Source organism: Pan troglodytes, chromosome 18 (genome assembly GCF_028858775.2).
Source record: "Pan troglodytes isolate AG18354 chromosome 18, NHGRI_mPanTro3-v2.0_pri, whole genome shotgun sequence".
NCBI lineage: Eukaryota > Metazoa > Chordata > Mammalia > Primates > Hominidae > Pan > Pan troglodytes.
The window spans coordinates 5,424,034-5,437,249 of record NC_072416.2 but is presented as its reverse complement, the minus strand read 5'-3'; the positions used below and the strand labels follow the sequence as shown (position 1 = coordinate 5,437,249).

Sequence of the window (13,216 nt, the reverse complement as noted above, 5' to 3'; positions counted from 1 at the left end):
GAGCAGGGGCTGTGGGGTGGGGATGGGATCAGGGGCTGCCTAGGCCAGAGCTTCTTGCACCTTCTTGTGCTCACAGCATTTTTGGATCTTGGCAAAATGCAGATCGCTTTCCCAGTTCAGGGAGCCTGCAGCATTTACCTTGTTGGACTGGTTCCTTGGCCAAGCTGATGCTGGGGTCAGGAACCTCAAGGCAGGGGGAAGACATACCCCCCTCCCCCATGCCAGCCACCTTATGGTGCTGCTACAGCAGCTGCCTGGGTGCCCACAGCCTAACCTAGGGGCTGCTAGAGCTCTGGGGCATCATACCATGCCCCAAGGACCTCCCTCAACTTGTGGCATCAGGGGGAAGAGAGAAACACTCGCTCCTGGTGTGCTTGTCCTCAGTGGGCCAATGCTGAAGCCCCCACAGGATTGTGGCCCAATTTCTCCCAGTTTGAGCAAATTCATTGGCATTTGTGCCTTTCCTGCCTTGGTTTCTCCACTTTCTCATCTTTGCTTCCTAGGATCACCTTCCAGATAAACTACCGCACCCATGTCCTGGTTTTAGGTCAACCATTGGAGTGACCAAAATAAGATCAGGAACATCTGGCATTTGTGTGATTGGGAACCCTAGGATGGGAGCACTGGGAGCATTTCCTCCATGGCACCCCCAATCCATGTCTTCCCACCCCTCTGACACACTGAAGTACTACTCCGATGGAAATAACCAGAGGGTGCTGCTGTTCGCAATAAAAACCCGGATAACAATTTAGGAGTTCAGGCAGGGTCTTGGCCTGGACTGGACATGAGTGAAGAGGAGGGAGTTGTCCACAAATCCCCTTAGGTCCACAGAAAGCTCTGCAAGGCATCAGCTTGAACATGCACACGTATTTATTAGCAAACAAGACAAAAGGGGCTGGAATCTGATCCAGCAGGCAGTCCCAACCCTGTCCCTGAAGCGCCCACAGCCCAGAGGAGGTGAGCCAATACTGTGGTCCCCACTGCAGCCTCACAGTTTCTGGTGCACTCAGAATGGCTGCAGGAGTCAGGGAGCCCACAGCAGGGCAAGGAGCAGCAATAGCTGGGAGGGGTTTGGCCTGGGTGTACTGTGGGACATCACCCTCCGGATCCAGTGGAAGTACACACTGATGTTGGTGTAGACACCAGGCCGATTGGGTTGACCGCAGTCCATTCCCCAGCTCACGATTCCAACCTGATACCACAGTCCATCCTTGTCACAGACCAAGGGTCCACCTGAGTCACCCTGGGGAGCAGCATGGGTGAGCCCAGCCTGGGGCAGAGTGGGTGGGGCAGCAGAGAGGCCATGAGAGCAGGAGGGGCTGTGGGGCTAGGCAGACTGAATGCAAACCTTACTCCTTCCCATGGAATCAAGTCTCAGTTTCTACACTTTCAAAGTGGGGCAACAGCCTCCAGGGGTTGGTGGGTTAATCAGTGTAGGCAGAATTTATGAAAAATGAGAAGCATATTTTGTAGGCTCAGTAACTGAGACTGCACTGGTTTTCTCCTAAGAAATCCAAGCAATGGGTTGGGAGTGGTTGGGGGAGAAATGGTAGCTGCTCTCAGGTCTAGAGCTGGAGAGGGTGGGATTCCCTGGTGGGGTAGAGGCACTCACTTTGCAGGTGTCTACACTGCCATCCTCAGCACCAGCACAAAACATGGAATCCCGGATCATACTACGGCTAGAGGGCTGTTCAAACAGGTAATTACACCTGGTGTTGTTTAAGATGGTGACCTGTGCTTCCCGGAGGTTGTAAGGAGGTGGCAGAGGTGCTGGAGATAGGACAGAGAAAGACAGCACCCTTCACCTCTCCTCTGCTATCTGGAGCAGGGAGAGGAGAAAGGGCATGTGTTATAGTGGTGGGGAGAAGGTCCCTGACACACCCACAACACCCAGCATTGCTCTTGACTCCCCAGCACCCAGTGCATCAAAAGCAATCAACAATATCACAGAATAACCCAATAGATGGGCCAGGCTGTTGCAGTGCTTCCTGAAACTCGGTTTCTCTATCTGTAGAATGGAGATGGTAGTCCCTGCCTAAGTCCGCGGAGAGATTTCTCAACCAAAGCATGGCAGGAAGAAGGGCTACAGTAGATGAGAATGTTTATGATTAACACATGACAGCTGGGGGTCCAGGTCAAAACTTGCCATATTTGATGAAAGACATGAACCCACAGATTCAAGAAGCTGAGCAAATTCCACATAGGATAAACACAAAGAGATTTACACTGAGACACATTATAATAAAACTAACAAAAGATAAAGGGAGAATCTTATGAACATGGAGAGAGAAGTGATACATCAAGGACAAGGGATCCTCAGCAAGATTAACAGAAACAGTCAACCAAGAATTTTATATCAGGAAAAAATGAAGAAGAAATTAAGACATTCTCAGATAACCAAAAGCTGAGAAGATTTGTCATTAGCTGACCTATCCTACAAGAAGGGGATAAAGGAATCCTTCCAGTTAAAATGAAAGAACACTAGAGAGTAACTCAAAGTCATACAAACAAATAAAGAGCCCTGGTCAAGACAACTACATAGGTAAATATAAAAGTCAGTATTATTGTAGTTTTGGTGTGTAACTCCTCTTTTTCTTATGTAATTTAAATGACAAATACATAAAACAATAATTATAAATCTAGGTTAAAGGTTACACAATGAACAAAGATGTAAATTGTGACAAAAACAACATAAAGTGGAGGAATGGAGCCATATAGGAACAGAGACTTTTTTTAATACTGTTGAAGCTAAGTTGGTATAAATTCAAAGCAGGTTATTATAAGGTTTAGATGTTAATTGTAATCCCTAGAGCAACCACTAACAAAGCAAAATAAACACGGAGAAGGAAATGAGAAGGGAATCAATATGGTACTCTAAAACAATCAGTTAAACAAAAATGAGGAAATAAGAAACAAAAGAAATAAAAAATATCAGCATGGAAAAAAGATATGATGAGATCTAAAAACCAAGTAACAAAATGGCACAAGTAATTCTTTGCAGATCTGTAATTAATTACTCTTAATGTAAAGGGCTTGAATGCTCCAAATAAAAAGCAGAGACTGATAAAATGGCTTTTAAAAAAATCACTGGATCCAGATAGGTGCTCCTTATAAGAGATTCACTTTAGATCCAGTGAAACACACAGGCTGAAAGTGAAAGGTTGGGAAAAATTTCCATAAAAATAGTAACCAAAAGAGAGCTGAGGTTACTATACTCTATCAGACAAAATAGAAATTAATACAAACTTGTTATAAGAGTCCAAGAACAACATTACATATTGATAAAACAATCAAATCATCAAGAAAATATACCAATCATAAACATCTTCATACCTAACAACAGATCGCCAAAACATATAAAGCAAAATTGACAGAATTGGTGGGAGAAATAGACAGTTCTACAACAATAGTTGGAGATAATAGCTCACTATTAATAATTGATAAAATGGCTGGGCACTGTGGCTCACACCTGTAATCCCCGAACTTTGGGAGGCCGAGGTGGGTAGTTCACCTGAGGTCAGGAGTTTGAAACCAGCCTAGCCAACATAGTGAAACCCCTTATTGATACATCCCACAAAATGAACCTTGGAGACACTATGTTATATGAAAGAATCTAGACCCCCAAAAATCATATGTTGTATGTTCCATGTGTATGGAATAGAAAAAAAGCTCATAGAAAAATGATATGAAGAAAGAAAATATTTTCATATAGCTATGTGTCTTAAGGTAGCTGCTATTACAAAACAGTAAAAAAGTTAAAATAGCAATAATTTTTATAAAGTAAAAAGTTTACAGTAAGCTAAGTTCCACTTGCTATTAAAGAAAGAAAAGGTTTTTGGGTAAATTTAGTGTAGCCTCAGTATACAGTGTTTATAAAGTCTACAGTAGTGTACAGTCATGTCCTAGACCTTCACATTCACTCACCATTCATTCACTTACCAACAGCCACTTCTAGTCCAGCCAGCTCCACTAATGGTAAGTGCCTAGGGCACAGGTATACTGTTTTTTATCTTTTTTTTTTTTTTTTTTTTTTTTTGAGATGGAGTCTTGCTCTGTCACCCAGGCTGGAATGCAGTGGTGCCATCTCGGCTCGCTGAAACCTCTGCCCCTCACGGGTTCAAGCGATTCTCCTGCCTCAGCCTCCCAAGGAGCTGAGACTACAGGTACCCGCCCCCACACCCAGCTAATTTTTGTATTTTTAGTAGAGACGGGGTTTCACCATATTGGTCAGGCTGGTCTCGAACTCCTGACCTCAGGTGATTCACCTGCCTCGGCCTCCCAAAGTGCTGGGATTACAGGCTCATGCGCCTGGCCTGGTTTTTATCTTTTATGCCATATCTTTACTGTGCCTCTTCTCTGTTTAGATATGTTTAAGTACATAAGTACTTACCAGTGTGTTACAACTGCTCTGGTATTTAGTGCAGTAACAAGCTGCACAGGTTTGTGGCCCAGGAGCAATGGGCTAGACCACACAGTCTGGGTGTGTAGCAGGCTCTGCCATCTGGGTTTGTGTAACTACACTCCATGATGTTGACACAATGATGAAAGTGCCTCATGATGCATATCTCAGAACATATCCCGGTCATTAAGTGACACATGACTGTAGGCTACAAATCACTGAATTGTGTCCTTCAACACTGAACACTTGAAAATTTTATGGTTTGTGAGTTGCCTCAATTTTTAAAAATCATTGCCTGAGGCTTCTGTCACCAGGTCCTCCCGAACTCCCTCTCACTCCTTCAGGCCCAGGCCAAGCTGGCCTCCCTCTCACACTGTCCTGCTGGCCCCCACAGTCCCTGGAAGGGGGAAGAACTGGGTGTTTGGTCCCTGCCCTGACAGGTGGCAGTGAGAGCAGAAAAGCAAGTGAGGAGAGAATGAGAGCAGGAGGGGCGCAGGTTGCAGCCCCAGACCAAGGAGGGGGCTGCTGTGCTTGTGTAGCGGGAACAGGGGTAGAGGGTAATGCTCACCCCGCACCCCCATCACCCCACCCGGTCTATCCCCAGCCTCACTGCCACTGGGGTTGATTAACCCCCAGCCGGTCACCCAGCAGTCCGGCCGGTGCACGAAGTTGAAGGTGGAAGACTCGATGCAAATGGGCTGGATGTACGCATTGTAGGTGACAGAAGAGGCCAGTCTCAGCAGGGCAATGTCATTGCGTAGAACCCCAAGTGCGTCAGGGTTCACAATGATGTCCTGCACTTTGTAACGACTGCTGTAGGCCCGCAGGTTCCAAGGAGTTGGCCTGGAAGTCAGCTCGCCCAGCTGGACCGTCCACTCGGAGGGATAGTAGTGCCTAGCAGAAAAGGAGAGAGGGCGGGGAGCCCTGGAATAGGGGGCTGGCCGCCTGAGCACGCTGGAGGCCCAGTCCCTGAGGCCAAGCTGCTGAGTGGCTACTGTTTGCTCATCCTGGAGGCCATTAGCAAGTCTGAGGCCCCGACCGTCCCCCCAGACTAACTTTTGGAAGCAGTGCGCAGCCGAGAGCACCCAGCGGCGGCTGAGCAGGCTCCCTCCACATCGGTGGCGTCTCCTCAGGCGCAGGCTGGCCTGCCATGGCCAGCGCCCGCGCGCGGACTCCACTCCGCCCGCCACCAGCGAGTGAATTTCCCGGTGGCCGCAGGCCTCTGGGATGGACAGACGGAAGCGGCTGAGCTGCCGGGTAGGGTGGGGTGGGGTGGGGTGGGGTGGGCAGGCCCGCCCTGCCCGGCCTTGCCCCGGGGTGCGCGCAGCGGGGGGCTCCCCGGGGAACCGCGCGCCAAGAAGGTGACGCTAGGGACCCTCCCACGTGGTGGGCAGTGGACGGTCCCACCCCTAGGACCCATTAGTTACTTGAGAGCATCACGTTCTCGGGACCTGGAACAGAGAGCAGTAGATGGGCCCCCGTGCACCCTGGCCCAGCCGCCCTGGCTGGCATCGCGCGTCCTCGGCGCCCTACCTGACAACAGCTCCTCCTCCTGCGACTCTGCAGGACACAAGAAGTGACCCCCGCGGCCTCCACCTCCCGGCCTCCCCGCTGCCCCCGGTCCCGCCAGTAGCGCCCCGAGCTCACCCGGCTTCCCGAGTCCAGCCCCAGCCAGCAGCAGCGCCAGCAGCAGCGCCCCGCGCGCGCCCATGGCCTCCTCTCCCGCGGCCTGGCGCGCCCTCTGCCTCCTCTCGCGCCGGACCGGGGGCGCCCCCTGGGGGCAGGGCGGGTTGGGAGCTCCAGCTTAATCCTCCCAAACCGGGCCCAAGGGCTGTTTGGGGCCTCTCAGGCCTGGTAGCGCCCTGGCTTTCAGCTCCTAGGGGCGGGTCTTCAACCACATTCCTTGATGTGGCCCAGACCCGGTGGACCCCACAGTCCTTTTCTTGTCTGCAGCCCGGGGGTCCTGGCTGCCCGCTTGGTGCCCCCTGCCCTCCACCCACGACCTCCTCCAGCACCAAGGGCCTGGCCCTGAGCCAGGAGTCCCCTTAAAGCAGGTAGGCAAGGCCTTCCTGAGGGCCGGGTGGGGCCTGGAAGATCACGCCACTGCACTCCAGCCTGGGCGACAGAGCAAGACTCCTTCTCAAAAAAAAAACAAAAAAACAAACAAACAAAAATTAGCTGAGCATGATGGCACACGTCTGAAGTCCCAGCTACTTGGGAGGCTGAGGCATAGAGGCTGCAATGAGCTGCGATAATGCCATTGCACTCTAGTCTAGGCGACAGATCAAGATATTGGAAAAAAAAAAAAGAAAGAAAGAAAAGAGAAAGAAGAAAGAAAGAAAAGAAAAAGAAAGAAGAAAGAAAGAAAGAGAAAAAGAAAGAAAGACAAGACCTTAACACAGTAAAGCCCACAGCTAAAATCATACTCGATGAAAAAGTGAAAGCTTTTCCTCTAAGATCAGGAACAAGGCAAGGATGCCCAGTTTTACCAATGCCATGCAACATTGTACTGAAACTTCTAGCCAGAATAATTAGACAAAAAAAAAAAAAAAAAAAAAAAAAAAAAGACGTGAGAATCAGAAAGGAAGAAGTAAAATACTTCCATTTGCAGATGACATCTTGTTTGTAGAAGTCTCTAAAGATTTCACACAAGGCCGGGCTCGGTGGCTCATGCCTGTAATTCCAACACTTTGGGAGGCTGAGGCGGGCAGATCACGAGGTCAGGAGATCGAGACCAACCTAGCTAACACGGTGAAACCCCGTCTCTACTAAAAATACAAAAAATTAGCCGGGCATGGTGGCGGGTGCCTGTAGTCCCAGCTACTCAGGAAGCTGAGGCAGGAGAATCACTCGAACATGGGAGGCAGAGGTTGTAGTGAGCCAAGTGCTCCACCGCACTCTAGCCTGGGCAACAGAGCAAGACTCCGTCTCAATAAAAAGAACTCAAGGAAACACTTTACTTACAGTTACCCATAAAGGACATTACAAAGGATACAGAGGAACAGCCACGTGGAAGAGATGCACAGGGCTGGGAAGGGGCATACAGTTCCCATTCTGTCTCCAGGTGTGCCATCCTCAAGGGTCCTCCACGTGTTCAGCAACCCAGAAGCTCTCTGAACCCTGTCCTTCTGGGTTTCTATGGAGGCTTCACTACATAGCCATGATTGATTGTATCATTGCCCGTTGCTGATTAACTCAACCTTCAGCCCCTCTGCCCACCGAGAGGTTGGGTGTGGGGCTAAAAGTTCCAAGCTTCTAATCATGACTTGGCCTTTCTGGTGACCAGTCGTCTTCTAGGAGCCCATCAAGAGTTGCATCATTAGGCAGGGTGCGGTGGCTGATGCCTGTAATCCCAGCACTTTGGGAGGCCGAGGCAGGCAGATCACCTGAGGTCAGGAGTTCGAGAACAGCCTGGTCAACATGGCAAAACCCTGTCTCTACTAAAAATACAAAAATTAGCTGGGCGTAGTGGCACACGCCTGTAATCCCAGCTACTTGGAAGGCTGAGGCAGGAGAATCGCTTGAACCTGGGAGATGGAGTTTGCAGTAAGTTGACATCACCCCACAGCACTCCAGCCCGAGTAACAGAGTGAGATTTCGTGTCAAAAAAAAAAAAAAAAAAAAAGAAACAAAAAACAAAACAAAACATATACAAAAGAAACAAAATACATTTAGGCCAGATGCTGTTACCTGCTGAAGCCCTCCCTGTTCAAAATGGGGATGAGGAAACCTTGGAGATGTGTTAAAGATATAATAGCCAGCTGGGCGCCGTGGCTCATGCCTGTAATCCCAGCGCTTTGGAAGGTTGAGGCGAGGGGATCACCTGAGGTCGGGAGTTCGAGACCAGCCTGGCCAACATGGCGAAACCCCGTCTCTCCTAAAAGTACAAAAATTAGGCCGGGCACAGTGGCTCTCACCTGTAATCCCAGCACTTCGGGAGGCCGAGGCGGGCGGATCACTTGAGGTCAGCAGTCTGAGACCAGCCTGGCCAACATGGTGAAACCCTGTCTCTACTAAAAATACAAAAAAATTAGCCAGCCATGGTGATGCACGCCTGTAACCCCAGCTACTCAGGAGGTTGAGGCACAAGAATCACTTGAACCTGGGAGGTGGAGGTTGCAGTGAGCCAAGATCATTCCACTGTACTCCAGCCTGGGCGACAGAGTGAGACCCTGTCTCAAAAAAGAAAAAAATAATTAGCGGGGCATAGTGGCACCTACCTGTAATCCCAGCTACTTGGGAGGCTGAGGCAGGAGAATCACTTGAACCCGGGAGGTGGAGGTTGCAGTGAGCCGAGATCGTGCCACTGCACTCCAGCCTGGGCAACAAGAGTGAGACTACATCACACACACACACACAAAGAGTTGTATGATTAGAACAAAAGACACTCCTTTCACCTAGGAAATGCCAAGGGATTAGGAGCTCTGTGTCAGGAACCCGGGTCAAATACCAAATATTAGAACAAATGATGCACCTAGCACCTCTATTGCTCAGGAAATGTCAAGAGTTTTAGAACCTCTGTGCCAGAAACTGGGGGCAGAGCCCAAATATATATCTCTTACTGTATCACAATAGCACTATGACCTTTTTTGGCAGGCTTCTTTCACTTAGCATAATGTTTTCAAGGTTCATCCATGTTGAAGCAGGCATCAGTACTTCATCCCATTTTTTTTTTTTTTTTTGAAACAGAGTCTCGCTCTGTCGTCCAGGCTGCTGTGCAGTGGTGCGACCTCGGCTCACCACAACCTCTGCTTCCCGGGTTCAAGAGATTCTCCTGCCTCAGCCTCCCGAGTAGCTGGGACTACAGGCATGAGCCACCATACCTGGCTAATTTTTGTATTTTTAGTAGAGAGGGGGTTTCCCTATGTTGGCCAGGCTGGTCTCGAACTCCTGACCTTGTGATCTGCCTGCCTTGGCCTCCCAGAGTGTTGGGATTACAGGTGTGAGCCACCCCGCCCGGCCACTTCATCCTTTTTAATGGCTGACTAATATTTTATTGTATGGATTTTACCACAATTTGTTTATCCGTTGATGGACAAATTGCTTTTGTAACTTAAAGAAGTCAAAAATAAAAGGTTAAACAAGTGAGATCACAGTAAAGTGTGTAGTCTAGTTAGTTGTGCTGTCTTAATGTCAATGTCCTGAATTTTGATAGTGTACTATAGTTATGGTAGATTTTACTGTTGGGAGAAGCTAGTTGAAGGGTACTTGGGACCTCGCTACTATTTCTGCAACTTTTCGTGAGTCTGTAATTATTTCAAAGTAAAAAGTTAACGCAGGGTGCAACGGCTTATGCCTGTAGTCCCAACTACTCAGGAGGCGGAGGTGGGAGGATCGCTTGAGTACAGGAGGCTGAGGCTGCAGCAGCCCTGTTCATACCACTGCACTCCAGCTTGGATGACAGAGCAAGACCCTGTCTCAGAAAAAAAAAAAAAAAAAGATCCCATGTGAAATTATTCAGACTTTCAGACTTCAGCCTGGGTTCCCAAGTCTTTACCAAAATATTTTTTCTGTCTTCCTTGATTCAATTTGTTTGAGGCAGGAGTACAGTTGGGAAAGGGGGAATTTTTTTCAGCTTTGAGAATTTAAGGCTGGGTATGGTGGCTCATGCCTGTAATTGCAACACTCTGGGAAACTGAGGCAGGAGGCGTGCTTGAGGCCAGGAGTTCAAGACCAGCCTGGGCAATATAGCAAAACCCTGTCTCTACAAAAGATAAATTAAAAAATAAAAAATATAATTTTGTCCGGGAGCAGTGGCTCACGCCTGTAATCCCAGCACTTTGGGAGGCTGAGGCAGGCAGATCACGAGGTCAGGAGATCGAGACTGTCCTGGCTAACACAGTGAAACCCCGTCTCTACTAAAAAAATACAAAAAATGAGCCGGGTGTGGTGGCACGCACCTGTAGCCCCAGCTACTAGGGAGGCTGAGGCGGGAGAATCGCTTGAACCTGGGAGGTGGAGGTTGCAGTGAGCCAAGATTGCATCACTGCACTCCAGCCTGGGCAATAGAGTGAGACTCCATCTCAAAAATATATATATATACAATTTTATAAATATAGAACAGTATAAAGAATCACCATCACTCACAAACTTACCTGGAATCTCAAGATTGCCTTTTTTTTTTTTCTTTTTCTGAAACAGGGTCCTGCTCGGTCATGCAGGCTGCAGTGCAGTGGCATGAACTTGACTCACTGCAACCTCCACCTCCTAAGCTCAAGCAATCCTCCCACTTCAGCCCCCTGAGTAGCTGGGATTACAGGCACGAGCTACCACACCTGGCTAGTTTTTTTGTATTTTTTGTAGAGATGGGATTTTGCCATGTTCGCTGATCTCTAACTCCTAGGTCAAGCCATCCGCCCACCCTAGCTTCCCAAAGTACTGGGATTACAGGCGTGAGCCATTGCGCCTGGCCGATTGCCAATTGCCAATGCCTCAACACCTTCTTTCATGTTTTAAATAAACAATTTTTTTATTTAAATAAATAAATGAGAAATAAAACAATCTTTTTTCTTTTGAGATGGCGTCTCACTCTGTCGCCCAGGCTGGAGTGCAGTGGCACAATCTCAGCTCACTGCAACCTCCACCTCCCGGGTTCAAGTCTCAGCCTCCTGAGTAGCTGGCATTACAGGTGCACGCCACCAAGCCCGGCTCATTTTTGTACTTTTAGTAGAGATAGGGTTTCACCATGTTAACCAGGCTGCTCTCGAACTCCTGACCTCAGGTGATCTGCCTGCCTCGGCCTCTCAAAGTGTTGGGATTACAGGCATGAACCACTGAGCCTGGTCTGGTGAGCCAATTTTTATATTTGTAATAGAGACAAGAGAGACAAGAGTCTCCTTATGTTGCCCAGGCTGGTCTCGACCCCCTGGCCTCAAGTGATCCTCCCACCTCAGCCTCCCAAGTAGCTAGGACTATAGGCATGTGCCATCATAGCGAGTTAATTTTTTGTGTGTTTTTATTGTCTCGAGACAGAGTCTTGCTCTGTTGCTCAGGCTGGACTGCAATGGCGTGATCTTGGCTCACCGCAACCTCCACCTCCTGGGTTCAAGCGATTCTCCTGCCTCAGCCTCCCGAGTAGCTGGGATTAGAGGTGCGTGCCACCATGCCTGGCTAATCTTGTATTTTTAGTAGAGACAGGGTTTTGCCATGTTGGTCAGGCTGCTCTCGAACTCCTGACCTCGTGATCCACCTGCCTTGGCCTCTCAAAGTGTTGGGATTATAGGCATGAGCCACTGAGCCTGGCCTGGTGAGCTAATTTTTAAATTTGTTATAGAGACAAGAGTCTCTCTTATGTTGCCCAGGCTGGTCTCGACCCCCTGGCCTCAAGTGATCCTCCCACCTCAGCCTCCCAAAGTGCTGGGATTACAGATGGGTGTCACCGCACCTGGCCTCTGAGGAGGATTTCATTATAAACCTGCCCTGAAGGGAGGGAATCCAATTTTACGAGAGGGTGTAGCCTGGTGAGGCCTGGATGACCTCCGGAGGCAGGGGCTTGTGCCTAGGCTGAGGCCTAAGGGTCAATGGGCAGACATGAAGTTGCCCCAGGCAGAGGGTACAGTGTGGGCAAAGTCAGGAAGTGGCAGGGCTTGGATCACTCCAGGAAGAGAGAGGAGTCATGTGTCACAGGAGCTCGAGACCCAGAGAGGGAGGCAGGCAGGCAGGCAGGGACCAAGCTTGGGCACAGCCAGGAAGGCAGGACAGGGCATGGTGGGGCCAATGGAATCATTACCCAAGTCGGGGATTTTCAGGGAAACAGCTTAGATAAGGCCAGGTGTACAGTAGCTCCCACCTGTAATCCCAGCATTTGAAAGGAGTTTGTGTTCCTGTAGTAGCAGACTTGGGAAGTTGAGGTGGCAGTATCACTTGAGCCCGGGAGTTCAAGGCTAAAGTGAGCTGATTGAGCCATTGCACTCCAGCCTGAGCAACAGAGAGATACGCTGTCTCAAAGGAAATACAAATTAAAAAACCAGCCGGGCATGCTGGCGTGTGCCTGTAGTCTCAGCTACTTGGGACACTGAAGTGGGAGGATCGCTTGAGCCCAGGAGTTCAAGGCTGCCGTGAGCTATGATTGTGCCTCTGCAGTCCAGCCTGGGTGACAGAGAAAGACCCTGTCTCTTAGAAAAAAAAAAAAAAAAAACTTAGATAAGAGGATGCTGTGCCTCCCTGGGGGTCTTCAGTCACCCATGGTCCTGGCAAGAGGAGGGCCAGGAGAGAGCTTCACCCACCTGCTGTCCTGCCCATGTGACATCCGCAGGTGCTGCCATGGCCACGACTGTTGTTACACTCGAGCTGAGGAGGCCGGCTGCAGCCCCAAGACAGAGCGCTACTCCTGGCAGTGCGTCAATCAGAGCGTCCTGTGCGGTGAGTCCCCAGCAGCACCATGCCACCCACCCCGAGTATCCCCTGGGCACCCTGGCATAGCCAGATGACTTCCGTGCCCCTGTTGCAATAACCACTGCTTCCAATTCTCTATAGACCACCCCTTGGGTATATCTAATGTAAGTGATATTTATTTTATTTATTTTTTGAGTCAGAGTCTCGCTCTGTCACCCAGGCTAGAGTGTGCTGATGTGATCTTGGCTCACTACAACCTCTGCCTCCTGGGTTCAAGCGATTCTCATGCCTCAGCCTCCCAAGTGGCTAGGACTACAGGCATGCACCATCACGCCCAGCTAATTTTTGTATTTTTTTCAGTAGAGGTGGGGTTTCACCAAGTTGGCCGGGCTGGTCTCAAACTCCCCACCTCAAGTGCTCTGCCCGCCTCGGCCTCCCAAAGTGCTGGGATTACAGGCATGAGCCGTGGTGTCTGGCCCTAAT

General features: G+C 49.5%; 1 protein-coding gene across 2 annotated transcripts; it reads right to left on the bottom strand.

Annotated features, from left to right (window-relative positions):
* Positions 1 to 737: 737 nt before the first annotated feature.
* On the bottom strand, positions 738 to 6,368 carry PRSS41 (serine protease 41). Of its 2 annotated transcripts, XM_054668737.2 has the most exons (6): positions 6,047 to 6,365; positions 5,933 to 5,959; positions 5,456 to 5,621; positions 5,010 to 5,293; positions 1,613 to 1,770; positions 740 to 1,243 (listed from the first exon to the last, which is right to left on the bottom strand). In XM_054668737.2, the coding sequence occupies exons 1-6, from the start codon at positions 6,108 to 6,110 to the stop codon at positions 1,025 to 1,027; spliced, it is 918 nt and encodes a 305-aa protein (XP_054524712.1). In that variant the 5' UTR covers positions 6,111 to 6,365; the 3' UTR covers positions 740 to 1,024. The 2 variants fall into 2 exon arrangements, with proteins under 2 accessions (XP_024205851.1, XP_054524712.1); XM_024350083.3 differs by having other exon boundaries at positions 738 to 1,243; positions 5,933 to 6,368.
* Positions 6,369 to 13,216: the final 6,848 nt, after the last annotated feature.